At 42.7% G+C, this 21,423-nt stretch overlaps 1 protein-coding gene across 2 annotated transcripts in view; it reads left to right on the plus strand.

The window, feature by feature from the left end:
* dph1 (diphthamide biosynthesis 1) overlaps window positions 1-21,423 on the plus strand; it is a 76,139-nt gene that overhangs the window by 31,302 nt on the left and 23,414 nt on the right. For both annotated transcript variants that reach the window (XM_082503960.1, XM_082503961.1), the window contains one exon: window positions 21,148-21,269. In XM_082503960.1, coding sequence (XP_082360086.1) covers window positions 21,148-21,269 — 122 coding nt within the window. The remainder of the gene's footprint in view (window positions 1-21,147; window positions 21,270-21,423) is intronic.

Consider the following 21,423-nt stretch of genomic DNA (forward strand, 5'->3'; position numbering starts at 1 on the left):
TCTGGGCCAATATGGCATGTTTGTTAATACAGAGATACACATGTTAATGTGATCTCTGGTTTCCCACTCCGAGTTTCCAGCATTCAGACATGTGAAAGAAAATCTGCTCACACAGATATGTAGAGCCAAATACTGTCAATAAGGCCTGTGCAATATTCTGAAGGCAGTTAAACTTGTGAGGTAGTGATGTCCAGCAGGTGAAAAGGCAAGCTCCATGAACACGCACAGCTAGTATCAAGATGGCGCCGGTGAGGTCGGCTGCCGTCACAACTGCTCCGACCACTTTTTCTTTGTTTTTTAAGTTAGTTTTCAGCGTTTCTAAATCGGCAAAATCATCACCATTGGGTACATTAGGTATGACAGTGACACTCTTGTTTCTATTGGTGTACAATGTACTCACAATTCGAAGTTTTTAACTCCGGATCCGAGCTGGCCGAGTGAGAACTTGAGGGAGAACAAAGGGAAGCAGCGGCGGCCTAGAGGGAAGCGAGCCGGCGTCAGGAACAGGCTGAGAGCTCGTGCACACCGCACACCTCTGCCTAGCATCCTGCTTGCCAACGTCCAGTCACTGGAGAACAAGCTTGATGACCTCAGGGCCAGGATAAAGTTCCAGAGAGACATTCGGGACTGCAATCTCCTCTGCTTCACCGAGACATGGCTGAACCCAGCGGTCCACGCCATCCAGCCGGCCGAGTTCTTCTCGGTTCACCGCATGGACAGGACACGAGACTCGGGGAAGTCAAGGGGAGGCGGCGTGTGTTTAATGGTGAACAACAACTGGTGCAACAGTGCGAACGTTGTTCCTCTCACACGCTCCTGCACACCAAATCTGGAACTACTGTCCATCATGTGTCGTCCTTTTTATCTACCTTGGGAATTTACATCGGTCATTATAAGTGCCGTTTATATTCCACCACAAGCGGACACGGTCACCGCCTTATGCGAGCTGCATGAGGCACTCACACAGCACCAGACACAACACCGGGATGCTGTGCTTATTGTGACGGGGGACTTTAATAGTGCCAACCTCAAACGCGCAGCGCTGAACTTTTATCAACACATACCTGCCCCACCAGAGGTGAAAGGACGCTGGACCACTGCTACACTACGGTCAAGGACGGCTACAAGGCACAATCTCGCCCTCCGTTTGGCAAATCTGATCACGCCGCCATCTTCCTCATGCCAAAATACAAACAAAGGCTGAAACAGGAAGTTCCGGTTCAGAGAAAGGTCGCGCGCTGGACGGATCAATCGGTGGCCGCGTTACAGGACGCACTCGATGACGCAGACTGGGACATGTTCAGAAACAGCTCCGACGATGATGTCAACGTGTTTACGGAAGCGGTTGTGGGATTCATCGGGAAACTAGCGGATGATACCGTGGAGACAAAGACTATCACAACGTTTCCCAACCAGAAGCCGTGGGTGGATAAAACCATCCGTGACACTCTGAGATCCCGCACCGCTGCCTACAACACGGGACTCAAGACGGGGGACATGGACCCGTACAAAGCCGCGTCATATAACGTGCGGAGGGCGGTGAAAGAGGCGAAGCAGCGCTACGGGAGGAAACTAGAGTCACAACTCCAACAGAGTGACTCTAGGAGCCTGTGGCGGGGACTAAGGACAATAACGGACTATAAAGCACCAACAACCGGTATGACGAACGCGGCCGTGACTCTGGCAGACGAGCTGAACACTTTCTATGCTCGCTTCGAGGCTGCAGCTAAGGACTCCAACGATGCTAGTGCTAGCGGCGCTAACAGCTGCAGACAGGAAGATACTGCCAGCACCGGAAACGTTCTCGTCATCTCCGAGCATGAAGTAAGGAGAGCCTTCAAGAGAGTGAACACCAGGAAAGCAGCAGGACCAGACGGCATCCCAGTTCGTATCCTCAGAGACTGCGCATACCAGCTAGCTCCTGTGTTCACTGAGATATTCAACATCTCTTTATCTCAGTTGGTGATCCCCACATGCTTCAAAGAGTCCATCATTGTTCCTGTCCCGAAGAAACCCGACCCTGCTTCTCTCAATGACTACCGCCCTGTAGCCCTCACCTCAGTAGTGATGAAGTGTTTTGAACGCCTGGTCAGAGACTTCATCATTTCTTCACTACCAGACACACTGGACCCACTACAGTTCGCTTACCGTCCAAATTGTTCCACAGACGATGCCATCTCTCATCTCCTCCACACATCACTCACTCACTTGGACACTAGAAGGGGGAATTATGTTAAAATGCTCTTCATAGACTTCAGCTCTGCATTTAATACCATAATTCCCTCCACACTCACCACCAAGCTGGAGCATCTGGGACTCAGCTCATCTATGTGTCAGTGGATCTCCAACTTCCTAACTGGCAGACCACAGGCAGTAAGGATGGGCGGACATGTCTCAGCCTCCACCACTCTCAGCACTGGAGCCCCCTAGGGGTGTGTTCTGAGCCCCCTGCTGTACTCTTTGTACACATATGACTGTGTGGCCACTACCAGCTCCACCACCATCATCAAGTTTGCTGACGACATTGTCGTGGTGGGCCTGATCTCTGATAACAACGAGACGGCCTACCTGAAGGAGATTAGGAATCTGGAGAACTGGTGCCAGAGGAACAACCTCCTTCTAAACGTCAGTAAGACAAAGGAGCTGATAGTGGACTTCAGCACTAAGCAGGAGAGGAACTACCAGACCCCCGTCATCAACGAGTGCCCAGTGGAGAGAGTGGACAGCTTCAAATACCTTGGAGTTCACATCACGCAGGACCTGTCATGGTCCTCTCACATCAACACCGTGGTGAAAAAGGCCCGTCAGCGTCTCTACCACCTCAGACACTTGAGAGACTTCCAACTGCCCTCCAAGGTGCTCAGGAACTTTTACTCGTGCACCATAGAGAGCATCCTGACGGGAAACATCTTAACCTGGTTCGGGAACAGCACCATGCAGGACAGACGAGCTCTACAGAGGGTTGTGCGGTCAGCTGAGCGCACCATCCGCTCCGAGCTCCCTGACCTGCACTCAATCTACAGCAGGCGGTGCTGGACCAAGGCCAGGAAGATCGTGAAGGACCTCAGCCATCCCAACAACAGACTGTTCTCTCTGTTGAGGTCAGGAAAGCGATTCCGCTCCCTGAAGACCAACACAGAGAGACTGAGGAGGAGCTTCTTCCCGCAGGCGATACGGTCTCTCAATCACACCACCACACAGTACTGACCCACACATATAGTTCTTACACACACACTGGACATTCTGGACATTGTTTTCACTTCATCACTTAAATCACTTTAAGCATATTTGCACTGCACAAGACATAATGTGGATTGCACAACACTGGTCACTATATTCTTAATTTCCAGTTAATACTTGTACAGCTGTTGTTATTGTGTATATATTTATTTATTTATTTATTTATATTTTTTCATACGTTCTTATATAGTTCTATACTGTGTATTGTGTATTTTGTTGTACAGTTATTTTATTTTCAACTTTAATTTATATATTTTATCTTATTCTTTCCCAGTTAAATTTACCCTTTTTAATTTTTCATATTTATTTCCTATCTTATTCATAGCCTTTTCCCCTTTTTTTTTCTTTTTTTTTTCTTCTTTAGGTCACGAGCAGTTGTCTAAGCATTTCACTGCATATCGTACTGTGTATGACTGTGTACGTGACAAATAAAATTTGAATTTGAATTAGAATTTAGCTATGGATTCCAGCTGCATTCGTTGTTCTGCAAACTTTGAGTCAAGCTTTTCAGTTCAATCAGCTGTATTTCGATGTCCTCTGTGTCTAGCCAGTTAATGTGAGGTAAATCCAGCTGCTTATTAAAGCTTTCTGGTTTGATCAGGAAAGAAAATATTGGTCCACACCTGAAAGTCCCGAAAACACATTGTGAATTCTGTCTCGAGTCTACGGATGTATCCGTGTGTTTCCGCGGTGCTAATGCGGCACTGAGCCGACAGCTCCTGAAGCTTTTGAAGTGTTGTAATGTGGAAATTTCAACATCACTTGAAAAAACTGCCAGCTAGCAACATCCCTCTCACCTGTAGGCTAAGTTGTTTTTAGCCAATTACAAGTTGAATCTGGTAGTTGGGGTTGTTAGTTAAGGTACTGTCATTAAGAAGCGGCACAACTATGCAAGCTAATTTGTGATGTGCACCGCTGGCCCGGCCATTTATTTTTTTTAATGCACCCTCTCAGATTAATTCACTGCGTGTCATGCCCAGGGCTGGACTGGGACAAAAAAATCGTCCGGGCATTTTGACTAGAGACCGGTCAACCAGGTATTATAGGAAAAGCCATAAAGCCTTGATGTACACTGTCTTGTTGGCATATGTAGGATTTCTATACATTTTACATCAGATGAAAACTTTGGTTGTAAGATTCAGATAATTATTTATTAAAAGCTAGATATTTTAAATGAGAATAAAAAAGTATTTCTTTGTGCCCCCCTTTCCTTGATAATGCCCTACCTGGCCCCCCTGGCAAAACTTTGCTAGACCCGCCCCTGCACAGTTACCAGCTGTCAGCTACATAGAAAAGGATCCTGGTGTTATTTGTCTCTCAGAAACAGTTCATAACTTCCCTTCAACTCATTCATGTCACCTAAAAGGTAAACCTGTTTCTCCGTCACCTGTTCAGCTCTGATGATTCAGTAAGGACATCTCCTGGTTTCATCTTCATGTTTCCCTCTCACCAGATAACCAGCTGACATCATGGCCAGCAGCTTTTACAGTTGTGGCTTAAATAAATTCTAACAACAGCTTATCAAGCTTAAAGGTGCTGCTGTTGTTTAATGCGACCTCCGCTGGTTTCTTCTTTCTGGCACAACGTGGGCGATAAATAAGCTACACCTAAACTTGGTTTATATCTGACCCAGATAGACTGCAGCTCATAATTTCTTACCTGTTATGAAGTTCAGTTCACCTGACAATTGGAACGGTGGCCGGCTTGGGTCTCTCCTCCTGCCTCCCCTTTCCCTCATCCACCTGCTGGCCTCTGTGGAAGCTCCGCCATAACCACCACCAAACAACTGAGTTATTTTTACACATCGGCCACCATCTGGCCAATCCACCACCTTTCATTGTTTATATTGTTAGCCCCCCTCAAAAAAACACCAAACAAACAAAAAAAAAAACCCTGTCGGATCATAAGAACGAAAAATCACCATCAGCCCACGGACAAATGCCCGGTATGCCCGATGGCCAGTCCAGCTATGGTTGTGACATAAGTTAACCCTTTGCATGCCAGCTGTGCCAGCTCTATTAAGGGAAATTTTGTATTCATTAAATGTTTTAGTGGCAGGGATAGCTCAGTAGGTAGAGTGGTCGCCCCATGATTGGAAGGTCAGGGGTTCGAATCCACTGAACGGCTACCCTGAGGTACTCCTGAGCAAGGTACCGTCCCTAAACACTGCTCCCCGGGTGCCTGCCCCGGGCCCACTGCTTCACTGAGTGAATGGGTCAAATGCAGAGAAAGTAATTTCCCCACGGGGATCTATAAAGTATACATTATTATTATTGTTATGTTTTATATTATTATATCAACATATTAACAAAATTAAACATAAACTTCTCCACAAGAGAGGGCTAACTCTTGCTCTGTTGTCCATTTCTTACTCAGCTGAGCTTCCCGTTCACCATGCAATGAATGAAACAGAATTTACACTTGTCTGCACAGGCAGAGAAGATGTTCTCTGACTGTTCGATCACTTTTTGCTGTTATATCACAACCAGTTTTGACTGGAACAAATTCAACAGTTTCAGACACATTTGCTGGTGAGTTTGTGTTGTCTTCTAAATGTTGGAATCTTGAAGTTTTGTTCTTGCACTAGAAAACCTTGTGGAAATTACCTCGAATGTTACTCATGTGGTTCAGCCTTGGTTTCACGATGTTTATAGTTTATTTGCTTGTGATGTGATTTATTAAATATTGAATTAGATTAGCAAAGGTGTTGAGTGAACATCCCTGTGTTGTCATACACAGTGTTCACCCTACTGGACTTGCTCAGTGGACTGTAACCAAAATCAACTATGAACAGCACAGCGAGAGTGCTCTGTAATCAACAATTTCTGGGTAAAAAAACCAAAGATATTTAAGAATCCAGTTTTGATAAATTGAGGATTTCTTCCATTTTTTTCTTAGAATTGTAACCTTCTAACATGTTTTTGCATGTTTTTCAGAAATGGTTCATTTAAAAAAAAATTTTTGATTTAGTCCCCACATTTTTTTTTACATGTGGGCTTCCCATGAATGCCTTTGGTGGGATTAATTACATTAGGTCGAAGAAGAGATGAATGCATAGTTCCAGGCAGTAATCGGTGTCTTCAAGGAAGCTTTGGTGTTCCTGTGATAGTGCAGTGGAATTTAATACCCTATTATCTGTCCTCCTTAGTACTTACACTGATTCCTGTCTTTATGCCCTGCAGATCTGATAAACATTGTATCAAACTCAATTTAGTTGTCTGTATTATTTCTTTTGAGATCCCTAGAGATTAGATGCATTCCTGGTTATAGGCCTGGCCCTGAGATTTTTTTCCTTTCCTCCTTAAGCAATACCAGCCCAACAGCACTCACTTACAATAGCTGTTGCCATTTTTTTTCTTTTTATGAAATTGGATTGCAGCTCTTTAATTGTGCAATGCTATGCTATATAGATTGGGGGCTCTATCTTGATAAAGCTGTAGGCTTTTCCATAATGACCCATGGCTCAGGCTTTTGAATAAATGCCATGACAAATAGATGAGATACACTCACAGAAATAGTGGTAATGATGCTGTTTTTTGCAGGGAGTTAAAGGATTATCTAATAGCATTACTGAAAACATCTGTCTAAGCATCATCCCATATTTGCTGTGTTGCCCTTCTCTCTATTTACTCATTCCTGGCAGATGTTCAATGACTCTGGTTAGACTGTCATATTTTACTGGGGGTTTTTCTCTCCTATTTTTTTTTCTGTGGAAGACAGGCAGCCCAGGATTCCTGTGTCAATATGACATTGAAATGAAGTGAAATATGTAAGGGGAGAGGCATCAACTGCAAGCAAAAGGAGTGGAAATCATTTAATCCTCTTGCTCAGAGCCCCATGCCAAATTTATTTTGGAAGGGAATAGTTTGTTAGGATATCTATGTTATATGTGCAGAAAGCAGATTATAGATATCAGATTTGCTAATATTACGAGCCCAGCAGAAAACAGCTCATCTGTCTTACATAGGCTGTCATCTCCTCTTTGTCAGTATCATCATTTTCATCTTTTGTGACCTGCGCTCTCTTGGTGCTCTGTGGCAAGAACTCCTGTTCTCTCGTTCTGCCTTTCAACACACGTGTTTGTCATCATTTGCCTAAAATGAACTAAGAAATAATGGAGGTTCATCTCTAGTTAGCCCCCCTGCTGCCTTTGGGGAAAAGCTTCTTTTCCTGGGCCAGTCTGTTTTTCCCCTTGCCAAAGCTTACTCACACAGTAACAATGGGCTAATGGGGGCAGATATCTGAAATGTAATGTAATTAAAAGATGCACTTTTTCCAGACATAGGAAATAATGCACGTGTTTTCTGTGTATAGGAAAGTCAAGTTTGTGTCCTAATACACATATTAGCTTGTGTGTGTTTTGTCTTGGGATGCAAACGCACCACATATTCTCATTTGTGCTGTCTGCCCTCAGTGGCAACTGTGTAAGAGCAGTGTTACTGCACCTGTACCCACCTTGCCAACCTGCTTGTCACTTTGTTTCCTATGAGGCCATTGTGCTGCCTTTGCTATTATTAGATTTCAGATGTTAAAATGTCGATGGTAACACAGTCATAAGGACAGCCCTATGGACACTTACTGTGTTGTATTCTGCAGCTGCACTGTAGTGTTTCCAAGGGTAGACTATAACAATACAGACTATCCTGTCTGGAGCAAGTTCTGTGTTTATGCTTTAGCCAAACCCTATTTAATTAATGCATGTTATGTTACACCGACCTCTTTGATGCATTTACTTGGAATGCACAGGTTTGTCAAGAACCGATAAAATACCACTTTGCCCTTTTCAACCCTCAGCTCTTTTATTTTCTTCATGCTACATAATGATTAATTCTGCTGTATCGCTCAGATGTGTTAACACAAACACGTGTAAGGGTAGCTATGCCTTTGTGCTATGGATTATACTATAATACTTTAAAGCTTATGTTAAAACTTTGTGATTAATACTTTAAAATGCTTTAAAAAATGTTTTATTATCTGTACTTAAATATTCCAACTCTTGCTTGATTCAGGTTTTGAGCTCTTTTGGGGGAATTATGAAGATCAGTGATGTGCATTTTCAAATTCTTGATAGTCAAACAATTGATCTTCCTCTTGTCTTTCTAGATTTCACCAGAATCTCTGAGTGTTTTATTTTTATTATTTACCAAAACTTATGAAGTCCACAATCTGAGAAATTCAGAAAAACAGAAATAACAAAATCCATTCTGGAAAGTAATTGAAACTAAACGGAATTACAAAATAGAATCTAAGTAGAAAATACAAAGCTATAATAACTCTGGCAGGTAAGCCTTGAACCATTTAAGAAGGATTTATTAGTATGTGTAAGAGTGTCTTGCGTGTCTTGCATAAAATTTAGTAAAATGCAGCCACTCATTGCTTTCATTTTTAACCAGCAATATAGTTCAAACACAATTTATTGAGGCATTTCTTTTATTATGAGTTGAGCCAGCTAATTCAGAGTAGCCTTCTGACCCTACTGTTTATATGGAAAATAGCAGATGAAGGTATAAGCTAAGTGCCTCTGCACACCTTGCATAGATCATGGGCCAGATTTACTAATGAGGCCACATTAGCTTTAGGATACAGTTTTTAGAATTGGGTTGATGGGAGAGGAAAGATCTGTGGGTGGTTCACTGACAAAGACACAGGCAGTTTATTTCAGCCATGACTGACACATTCAAATAAAAGCAGTTCAAATTAGCAGGACAACAACAAGGAGATATAATGAGGGAGAATGTTAATCTACTATCAGAAATAATAGAGTGTAAGTGCTGATTTTAAGCATATGTTTCCCTTCGGTAACAGCATGACAGTTCAGATCCAGGAGAGGCAAGTAAATCAGAATCACTTTGTTTGACTGAAACATAGAAACACTACAAGATCATCTCTCACTGTAAAATGTAACTTAATGTAATGTAATGGGCATGTCAGACATCTAAGTTAAAACATGTATGAATTTTGTATTGGAATTACCCACTTCCCTCTGTTGTTAACTTCAGTTAAGTTCTGCTTCATCAAAATACTAGTATTGTAGAAAACCATATAGGGGTTTTGGCTATACTCAGGGTCAGGACTTCAAAGCTTTGAGCCATCCACCCATTCATTTATCTGCTTATTCTCAAAACTTCTTCCTCTGGCTTTCAAAGAAATTACACCTGTAGTGGAAGCTGTTACAGCCTTTTTTTTTCTTAGCATTATGCATAATTTGTGGAAAGTTGTCTGGTGCAGACATTAGTAAATTATGTTTTTATAATTTATTTTAATCATATTTTCACCATATTGTGTGCTTTGAAAGGGAAATGTTTACAGATATGTATGCCAAGGCCTGCTGGAAAAATCCCATTTCCACACATCAGTTGCAAAATTGACACTCAGCCGCTTTAGTAAATACAGACAGGCAGGGTTTTATGCTGGTCTTCATACCATAAGGTGAACCTGACAAAAAAAACTGTTGTAAAATTCAATTCAATTCACCTTTCCTAATTCAGTGCCGGTAGTCTCAGAGTGCTTCATATTGCAAGAGTAAGTACCCAAGAATTTGGGAGGAAAAATCCGACAATTAGAGAGTTCATTGTGAACAAGCACTTGGCGATAGTGAAAAGAAAGAACTCTGTTTTAACTAGGAGACACTTCCAGAATAACCAAGATCAGAGAGGGGCAGCGATCTGGAGCAATCGGTTGAGGTGTGATGGAAAGGGAAAGACAAGTACAATAAATAAATAATAAATAAATACAAGGCAAGGCAAGTTTATTTGTATAGCACAATTCAACAACAAGGTGATTCAAAGTGCTTTACAGAGATATTAGAAACAAAAACAAATAAAAAGCATGGACAAGGACAAAATGCAAACTGTAGGGAAAACTTGACATGCAGTAGCGACATGTAAATGCATTAGGAATGGAAAGGAATGACTAAGTGCATCTTGGGAAGTAACCCCATGTAACCTGAGCATATGCCAGCATAATTAATAAATGGCTCAGGGTCACCGATCTAGCTGTAAGTACATACGTCATCAAAAGGAAAGTTTTTCAGTCCTGATCTTTATAAACTAGAGAGTGTGTCCGTCTCCTTAATCCAAACTGGGACCTGGTTCCATAGGATGAGCAGCCTGATAGCTGATAGGCCTTCCTACTGTTCTACTCTAGGAACCACATGTGCTCTATTGGGATAATAACCAATGTAAGGACAAGACTTCGGTTGGATGCACATTATAATTCATTGTGATAAGCTAAAAAAATGTTCTCACCTTCAGTTTTTGCTGCAACAGCTTTTTCATTACCATGGGCATTACAATATGTTTAGTGACACTGTATAAGAAAACACAACAGAAGCAGTTGGGTGTTTTGATCAATTAGACACTTATTGATATTGGTTGATCAGTTATTATACTATTAATATTGAAATATGCATGCATAGTTATACTGCTGAGAAATAGCCACCGCTATCCCTTAGAGATAATGGATATCAATTCTCGAAAATGAACACGTTTCAGTTTATAAGGTTATAAATTAGGATTACCATTTTGATGCAAAATGAAAAGCACTGCCATTAAGCCTTACCTGCCCTTTATATTTCTTTAAGATCAATCAGTAATCTTGTTTAATATCCATCTGTATCAGTAACCGCCTAACTGTTTATTTTCAATAACAATTAAGTATTTGTTGTACTGTTAATGCTCAGTACGTGCATGCCAAAGAAAACAAAGTTGCCAGACGCTGCTGATGAGTTTCAGTGTGGCAAAGATATTACTCTCCAAGATATTCCTCTATAGTGCTTTTCTGAAAATGGTACAGCTTGCAGTGTATTGTAATGCATCCTAATATAGAAAACCACAAGACTCGTATATTGGTCACCTTGACAAAAGAACATATAGTAATACTTGGTTTTCTGAAAACCACAGTCTAGAGGATCCCATTGAGTCCACCGCAGCATACACCGAGTGAAAGGCAGTGAGACAGTCTGGACAGATATCCAATACATCAGGGTCAACATATTCACAGTTCCGCTTGGCAATTTAGAGTCAAAATCTATTTGCATTTCTCTGGAGTAAAAGAAATTCAGCGACCCTGGAGGAAACCCACACACCCACCAGGAGAGAATGCACACCTATTATAGCAAGGGCTTTGGCTGAAGATTAAAAATAGAACTCTATTTTGCAAAAGGACCTTGCTAACTATTAAACTCTCCTGCCAAAGTAACAGGTTTTGGGTTGCTGATGTTCACTGTCATAATACCATTTAAATTAAATCAATAAGCTGTATTTAAAAAATAAAATAAAATAATGAAAGAAACCTTTCTGTAGCATAAAAACTGTTGTTTACTGATGTTTTACTACAAAATATGTAACATTTAAAACCTTGCAATTTTGGACAAACTTTCATTATGTTCTTACTCATTTTGCTCTTCTTGTAAAGCTACTGCTGAACAAATTCATTTACATCAGCAGGGAAATAAGGAGGCATGCAAATTTGTAAATTGGATTAGCCCACCTGATGATCATGGATGACTGTGAAAAATTCAGCGGTTAACCACCCTCAGCCCACTCCACTCTACTGCACCCCACCCACATACACACAATACGGACATTATCACCCTTAAAAACAAAAAGATCTGACAGTCTAGTTGACAGTTCCCACACTTGCTGAGTAATTCATGGAATACATGTTATTCTAGTGAAACAGGCTTGGTAAGTTGGAAAATGTGGGTTTGGCAGATAAGCATTTTAATTACCCCTGGGTCAAATTTCAAATTTTTTTTTGTATATTTTACCTTTAAATTTACTGGTTTCTCAAAACAGAAAAGTAATGATGTTAGTTAGCGATACAGTTAGGGCACATAGATAATATATAGGATAACAATACAATACAATCACAATACAATACATTAAAAAAAAAAGAATATAATAGAAAACGCTATAATTTTGTAGTTAGACTCCCCAGCTGCTTTATTAGGTACATGTTGATGTTAGCGTGTTAGACCCTGTTTTGACTTCTGAATTGCTTTAGTTTTTATTGGCATAAATTCAACAAGGTAGAAATTTTCCTCAAAGACTTGAGTCCATATTGAACAGGATGGCACAGTTACTCTACATCCATGAGGAAACTCTCCCATTTCTCCCATTTTGTGGTATGATGTGTTACTCTGTTGAAAACAGACATCAGAAAATGGGTTATAAATATGGTTATATATGGACATAGTTGTCACCAATATTCAGGTAGGTTATTGCTTTTAGATTATTCTAAATTGATACTAAGGGGCCCAAGGTGTCCCTAGAAAAGATTAACTAGCACGAATTGGGACTCCTCTGTCTGAAATCTTGCGGGAAGCACTTCCAGATTTATGGTCCTGACAGTGATCACTGTCTTAAATTCTTCCATAACTATTGCCATCATTATGTTTTTCAACAGTGAGGTCTTGAGAGAGATCATTGGTTTTACCCACAATAAGATGTTTCTTGTCTGATACCTTGGTAACGAGGCACTTCTTTAAAGGCATCAGTTGGGACTGACCCAGCTGATATTAATTTGCACTATGCGACAGGATTGCTTTTTATTTGTGTTCCTGTTTCTCTTTAAACTTTATCCGGTCGTTAAGTCTGATGTCACTAGCCGTGTCTGGGCCTAAACTCCGCTGCAGGTCCATATATCAAACGATCACTATGGCATTACTGAGAGTTGAAAAACGGTCTAAAGTCTTTCATCTTTAATAAAATGATCAGCGTTCTGTTCTACCAGGTGTAACAATTGAGTTTAACATCCAGGCATCCATGAAAACGGAATTTATGACATTTAACGGAGTTAGAAGTTAGCAGGAAGTTAGCTCGCTAGCTTCTATCTAAATACAATATAGCATGTCCTGACTGCGGGGTTTTGGAAACAAATTAAAACGTACAGCTCTGTTATCACTTCCAACATAAATGAAGACAGAAAACTAAACAGCAGTGACGTTTGTAGGGTTACTGAAGTTGGGCTAGCTGATATATAATGATGTGCTACGTGACCGCTAGCGACACAGCTATGTTAGCATAATATAAACAAGATAACTTTCTTTCCACTCGATAAAAGTTAACGTGAGTGTTCTCGGTGGTCAGGAACAAATGTAATCGCATGGCAGGATGCTGTAAAAGGACCAAACTTCAGCCAGGAGAACAACTGAGATAATCCATCCATAATACGAGGTTAGTCATTCATATACTGTTGCATGGGCTGGGCTGTAGTTACATCCTAAGGTTTTAAAAACTGAGCTTAAACAAATGATTAGCAGTAATAAAAGCCGAGGGAGGTCAACAGTGATGACTGACTGTTTTAGGAGCTTTTTGAGATTAAATAGAAGAAAATACATAACGTTAACAACACAAAAGCCATATTAAACGCAGACTACTTTAGGCCCGGAAGTAGGATTCATCACGTCATCACTTAACGACCGGATTCTTCTACCTTATTCTAGTTTCTTTGCCGCTTAACTACTCCCTCAGTTTTCATCCGATTTTCACCATTCAAATTTTAAGCTGTTCTGCTCATTCTGCTAATGTCAGCTATATGTTGTGGTGCTGATAACTTTTATACTTTTTGAAAATTAAGCTTTTTATGCCATTTTTGGGCCCATTTTAATGACTGGAACCACATTATCAGTGTGATTACCAGTTTAGCTTGCCAGGCTGAGCCGTGTTTTAGCTCAGTGAGATGAGCAGCCGTTTTCAGAGCAGGAGGCCGGAGTTCGAATCCTACTTATGGCAACATTTTTTTCAGTAAACACTTTAACTTTTTTTTAACACTTTTCAGAATAAATTTCAGCTTCTACACCCCTTTTCAGCAGAAATTTCAGCTCTTTCACCTCTTTTCAGCATGATTCAGCTTCTAACGGACCCTTCACATTTTTCTCTCACCATATCTGTCTTTGGGACAAGAACTAGTTTGGCTCAGTGAGATGAGCAGCTGCCGTGAGACCTGGTGGTGCAGGTTTGAATCCTACCTGTGGCGGTTGTCACACTTCTTCTCTGCTTGCACTCAGTGTGCTTTATTGACATTGTTCAGTGTACCCTTTCATATACAACAGTTTTCAGCAAAGACTTCAGTTTCTACAAAGTGTTTTCAGCAGATAGTTCTCCTGCTGTTTTCAGATTCCACTACACGGCATTCACACTGCATTTTTGCAGGAAATTCAACTTTGTCTAGTTACTGATAGATTTCAGCTGGTGCTGTGACTTCCCATGCCTTTTTAAACCTCCCTTTATTCAGGTATTCAAAAGTTTTTTTCCCTTTTGTCATTTCTCATCATTACACATAACTGAATGTATGGACATCAATGGTTTGATTTCTTTACATATGTGGATTGAATGGTTTGTTGCCAACATCTGGTGAAAATTTCATATTGATAGCACCTTTTAGAATTATATTTACACTGAAAATTGGTGATGGGTTCAACACTTTATCTGCTGCACAGACACAAATAGAAATTAACACGCGCTACCAGAGCAAGCAGTGTTAATACTATAAAATGTATAATGTAATCATAGTTTTCAGCTTGCTCAGAGTTTAAATATGTCATTGACATATTAGCTGTGGTACAATGGAGTTTTATAATGGAAAGTTGTTTATATATCATTTTTTAAACAGTCGTTTGTTTTTTCTCTCAGGCTAATGGGCCCAATAGTAAAACTGTCAATGAAATATATCTGCAACTTAACACATCGCAAAATACTCAGAACCTTAAATCAAATGTTATCTAGACAGATGGTGGAAGCCTGTTAGTTTAATTTAGTCTGGTAATTTTCATGAACAGATAAGTGTCATCTGTGACAGAATGGCTTTGTGTGGCGCAATCAGAGACGAGAGAAGTTTTGCATTCTCTTTGTCTGCTGCAACATCTTTGAGGTGTAATGCACTGGTACCAACAAGTTCTCTGCTTTATTGTGACATCAGAAGAAATTCCTGTCAAAGTCAGGAAAAGGAAATTGGCATCAGAGCACAGACCAGAAAGATGCATTTACTTTTATGCTTACTCAACTGCATTAGGACAATGATGCAGTGAAGAAAAATGCCATTTATGTAAAAACACATCAGTTGTTTAAACTATTGATAAATGGTGATACAATCAGCTGGCAATACTTTTACACCGTGTGCGCATGTGTGCACATGTGTACTTGGATGCATGTATTCCATTCTTGCTGCAGACTCAAGCTTGTTTTTGTAGCACACACCAGCACAGTGGTTTTTGTAACGGAGATTCAAATCAGTTGGCAATTTCTCACACATATTGAGCTGTATGCTAAAGAGCTAATTAACAAGGGCTGTTATAGAGTTCACAAGCTCCTCTGACATCTTAATTAGATCTTAATGACATTTCAGTTGGAATGGCTGAACTGAGTACCACAAGATGAGGCAAAACCACTGCTGATATGCAGAGAGAAATCGGAACTGTGCAAGACACGGGACACCAGTATGTGAAGCAATAGAGGAGAGGAGTGATAGTTGAGGATGTGAAAGTGGAAAAAATCTAAATAGGGATGGATCGAAGGACATTTTGGCTTTATGTCTGTACAGTAGTGTCCTGTGTTGAGATAATGTGATTGTGATTTACACTGATACACATTTCAAGTTGTTGTCCTCTCTCTGTTTTTTCTCATCATGCGTCTTCGTTCTGTTTCGCTCTCCCATTGGGATATGGGACTATATGTTTCCCAGTAATTACTCTGTCCATGTCCCAGTAGCATTACACATCTCATATCAGCCTCTTAAACAGATTCTTAGCATTTATTACCATAAAATTTCAATGTACTTACCCTGGAAATAACTAGATACAGCTTGCACTGCCAGTGTAGTAATGATATTTCTGGCAGATAGATGGCTGATTAGATACAATAATCTTCTGTAGTGCTGTGTTTTGCATTGTAGATGGTTTTGCGTGGTCTGCAGTGAATTGCAGGGGAAATCTTTTTTTTTCTTTTTCTGGTGGACAGTATTTTTAGCTGAAAGGTTGTTGCACGTTTATGAAAAATAATCTTTCCAGTGAGTGAGAAACCTTAAATGATCCCTGTTATTGTATCATTTTTAGTGATCCTTAATTACCTTCCTGCTATTGGCTAGACATCCAATGGTGCACAAACAGATGGATGCAGACAAAATCAAAACCCGGAGAAAGAGAGAGAGCCACTGATTCAAACCTTTGAATGCAAATATTTATTTATCAGATGAGTTGCTCTGTCTGTGTTTTCCTGGGCTCAGCTGGCCTGTACTCCTTTCACTTGAGAGCTGCTATTATAGGAGAAGGGACAGGGACATTTGGAGAGGAACTACGTAGAAATCCAGGGGACAATGATGAGGGGCCTAGAGAGAGCACAAACTAGAGATTACATGAGAGAAATTGAGAGAGGAAAGGCTAAATAGAAACTTTGTGTGAAGCCCCTGGCGAGGTGCAGAGCGAGGAATAAACAGAGTAGATGTTGGTTGAAAGATTGGGCAGCAGGAGACGTATTACTAAGAATCTGTGGGTTTCTACAGATGTTGTATTGTGTGCAGCCATTTCTGTTTATCACTTTCCTCTCCTTTCCCCAAGTCCTTCTTCTCGTCTCAGTTCTACCTCTTCTGTCTAGCCTAAATCTGTCAGAATACAGCCACGAATACCTGGCAACAACTTCATTTTACAAACACCCCCTTGTCTACCCATCTTCCCTCCCTTACAATGCCTGAAGCTTCTGTTCATTAGCTCTTTTTTGCTGTTACTACCCGCTTTTATTCATTTTACTTAGTCTTTATGGGTTTACTTAGCATTTTATTTGCCCATAAAGGGTGATATGTGTAGGCACTTGTTTTTCAGTAGCACAATCTGCAATTATTTTTAACAGTACTGAGTCCACAGATGCCTGTGTAATTTGTTAGTGTTCCTTTCAAGAAGGCCATGATTATTTTCTCCTTTTACATCTGCAAAGTGGAACATTAGGGCCCACATGGTCTGTGTATTTCACAGCCTTCACAGCAAATCTGGGAAATAGATTGTTAAAGACCTCTGCAAACTCTAATCTATTTGTATCAGTCATACATTTCCTTTTGTGCTTCTCCTCTTCGTCTAGCGTTCTTTTTTTTTTTTTTTTTTTTTCTTTTTTTTGGCCTGTCCCGTTTGGCTCTTTTGCCATCAGAATTGTTGTCTAAAGGCAAAGAGAGATGCCCAACGGATTTACTTTACCAAACTGACCATCCCAGCCTTGCCGTAATGGTCCATTTGATTCACCTTTTATTGTTTATTTTATTTTCACTTACTGAATACGGGACAGACTTGACTGGGGGAAAGAAGGGGAGAAAGAAAGAGGGAAAGAGAAACAGCTGAGAAGAGGGACGGGGGAGAAGGGCAAAAGACAAAAACCAACAGAACGGGCAGAGAAAAAAAATGCATATATCAATCACCTGGATCACCTGCTGAGAAAGAAAAAAGAAAGCAAGCAGAAGAGAACAAGAGTAATAGAATAAACAACATCACAATGATATATGGGAATATGACAGTAAATACTAAATGTTAAACATTATTGTGCAGCACATAAGATCAACAGAACACAGTGTGCTTTGAGGTAGGAGCCAAAAAGGGTGTAGTTTGTGGGTGTGATCACCCGTGTGTACACCTGTGAGCATGGACGCGCTTGTTTTTTGTTTTTTTAAAAGGTTCCTTCATGTAATAATCTGCTAGAGGGTGTGGGGGGGCCACAGCCCCGTCCTCCAGGGCGTGAAGCAGACATCCAGAGGCCCCCAGAACACAAGAGACCAAGGAAGACCAACAGAGGGGCAGCCGCGCCACTGTCCCAGAAAGAGCTGAGGAGAGTCCCAGATGAGGGCTCACTCAGCAGCCGCGGAGCAGAAGCCAGGGGGAGTTGCAGTGACGCGCCCGTGAGCTCCGCCGGCAGCCAGCTGCGCCTGAGTGACCGAGCCCCAGGCTGAGAGGCCGGGGGCACCCCACCTCCGAAGTGGCCCGAGCGAGCCCCAGGCTCCAGGCCCCGATAAGCGGCCGCCAAGGAGTGAGCCGGTGTGTACCTGGACGCCCATCCCCGGACACAAAGAACCACCAACGCACCGATGTCTGAGGGGGTCCGCCACTGGCAGGGGAAGTGGTGGTAGGGGGAGATAGGCCTCCAAACCTTGGAGGGCCTGAGATGTCCCCAGAGAGGTGGCGCCTGACACCCAACCTGACATATAGACACAGACATACAGGCACACACAGATACAAACATCCATTCCCACCCTCATGCTCTCATATGCACTTACTCCACACTCAACCAACGTGGAGACAGACATAAAGAGACGTTGTACACACGATCACACTCCCCAAGCGTACTCTACAAACCGGGTCTAGGTGCCCCCGCCCCTGGAGGGGGGAACTGCACCCAGACCCAGGTGGTGTTTCCCTTTTCCCTGCGGTGGGGGGAGGCAGACCGCCCCGACTCCGCAGCAGCAGGAAGGCTCCACACTCCAGACCGCAGTCGGACGGCCAACTCCTCCTCCTAGCCCCCCTGCTCCAGCAGGTCGCAGAGAACGGGGGTGAGAGAAGACTCCAAACCTCCCTCCACCCGCTCATTGTAATGTTGATGCATGTGTGTTCTAAGGTGCATTTAAAACCCAGGAGGGCATGGAGCTACCTGCCAGAGAGCAGCAGGTAAGCGCATGGTCCCTCCTGCTAGCCCTCAATGTCTACGTGTATTTAAAATTGAGAGGTGGGCAACGATGCCAGGGGTGGGGTGTACACCCTGATGGTACTTTGGACTCCGTGTATCATGCCCACCCCCAAGATCCTATATGTATGTGTAATGAGAGTGTGAGTAATGTGAATGTCTAAGTTGTGGGATAAAATTGAGGCAGAGGCAGCCAGAAGGGGACAGAGGGGGGGTAGCCTCCTCTGCACCCTGGTGACATACCCCTACTCCAAGGCCCTGCATGTGTGGGTGGTTGTGGTGGAGCGGGAAGAGGGAGGCAGCTGGAGATGGGGAGGGAAGGAAGGGAGGGGCAAGTGACCCCTCCCTGGGGCCAGCTCCCCCGCTGACCCCAGTAGGCACCCCCATACTCCGCGACCCGCCAGGGAAAGGGGGCCCAGGCCCATCCAGACCGGGCCCAGTGCAGCAGCGCCGCCCGGCCCCACAGAGCCCGGGACAGTCCACCCAACCCCACCACAGAGAAAACTGCACCCACCCCACCATCCACTCATCTTCCAGACTACATAAGACAATAAACACCCAGGCTGAGATCTTCCTCCACCTCTCCTGTATCTCCCCCTCCTGCAGAGGGAGCTCCTGAGGAGAGGAAAGCTCCTGCAAGATGTGACAATCTCCCCCACCAGTTGAAGAGCCCCCCAGGTGGCTCGACGCACCGGCGGCACCCTGCTCCAGGGCTGGGCCCCCATGCACCCACCCGCCCACAACCCCGGCAACACACCAACCAGGACCCAAGCCCCCGAGGCCCAGTCCGGGTCCCAGCCCAGAGACTGAGCGCCCCCAGAACCTCACGCCCATCCCGGACCCACCCAGGGCCAGCCAGGCTACCAGGTCAGTAACCCACGTCCGTCAGCACAGACCCTCCCCTAGCCCCGCTGCACGCAGCCGCGAGGAAACAGTCAAGAGCCAACAGAGCCCCTAACCGGACATGACCACTACCCCGGGTTGAGCCCCCCAAGGAAGATGCCTCCGGGGAACCCCCCGACGCCCTAAGCCTGTCCCTACCCCCACACCAATCACAACAGTGAAGGCGGGACCAAACTATGACCCCCCACCCCCACTAGGTGATGGAGCTGATCAAAGGAGCCCAGAGCAATTGATCTGATGTGGTGGCAGAGGCTGTATCAAGACTAATGTAATCTAATAGATAATTTCTATATTGGTTAGAATTAAGATTATTTTTATTTTTCCAGTTCATGAGGACTGTTTTCTTGGCTATGCATAGGGCAGTGAAAACCATATGGGCGATATTCTTTTCTGAAGTGACATTATCTAAGCTGCCCAACAAACACACTAAGGGGGAAGTTGGAATGTTACATTTCAGACACTTCGATAAGTCTTCACATATCTCGCGCCAAAACTTCTGAACTGGTGGACAGAACCAAAGAGCGTGGATATAATTGTCCGGTGAATTGGTTTGGCAGTGTGAGCAGTTGTTGGTAGACGTAAAGCCCATCTTGAACATCCGATGACCTGTATAGTGTACTCTATGTAATATTTTGTATTGAATTAATTGAAGACTGGGATTTCTAATTAGATGAAAGGTTTTTAAGCAAATCTGAGACCAGAAGTTTAGGTCTAAGTTAACTGATAAATCCGCTTCCCATTTTGCAATAGGAAGTGATATTGATTCATCTGTTTTAGAAAGCATTCTGTATATTTTGGATAGTAATTTGGGGGGTTTAAGAGTAAGAAATTGAACCACACTTGGTGGTGTTTGTAGTTCAACTTGACCCGGTTTAAATTTCTTTTTTACTATGGATTTAATTTGTTGATATTCTAAAAATCTTTTCTTGTTGATCCCATATTGTGTAACTAGTCCGTCAAATGAAATAAATTCTGTTCCTTCTAGTATATGTTCTCTTCGTCTAGCGTTCTGTCTGTGGCCAGGCTAACTGATGACCCATTAACCCTCGTCTGGCAGGGCTTTAACTATCAGACAGCTTGTACTGTACTTTGGCCGCTGGCTCCCAGTTATAAGGAGCAAAAGAATAGCAGTGTGTCACCCTGATGTACTGTGAGTCAGTCATTGACTGGTAGCTTTGTCAGATGCTATATAGTCTACTCAATCTGCAGCAAGTGGATAGGAGTTGATCTTACTCAGCTCGCTTATAATCACACCATGCCTTGGATGCTATGTGTGTTATTCGCTATGGTAACAAGCAACAGCATATATGGTCTGTAACAACAGTGATTAGAGCCTCTGCCCAAATTCCAGGTTCACAGATGCAGATACATTTGTGATGGGGGATGTGACGTACGGCGCCTGCTGTGTGGATGACTTCACTGCTCGAGCCCTGGGAGCAGATTTCATGGTGCACTATGGCCACAGTTGCCTAAGTGAGTCTCTGTTTTTTTTTTCTCTCTTCATGACTCTTCGTGTAGAGAATGTCAAGTGATCTAGCATCGAAGACACCCACTTACTAAGAGTGGGTTGCATTAAAAAAAAAAGAAGCTTCAGAACATAGACATACCAACAACGACAGACTCACAG

Source organism: Aulonocara stuartgranti (assembly GCF_965226115.1).
Source record: "Aulonocara stuartgranti genome assembly, chromosome: 14".
Taxonomy (NCBI): domain Eukaryota; kingdom Metazoa; phylum Chordata; class Actinopteri; order Cichliformes; family Cichlidae; genus Aulonocara; species Aulonocara stuartgranti.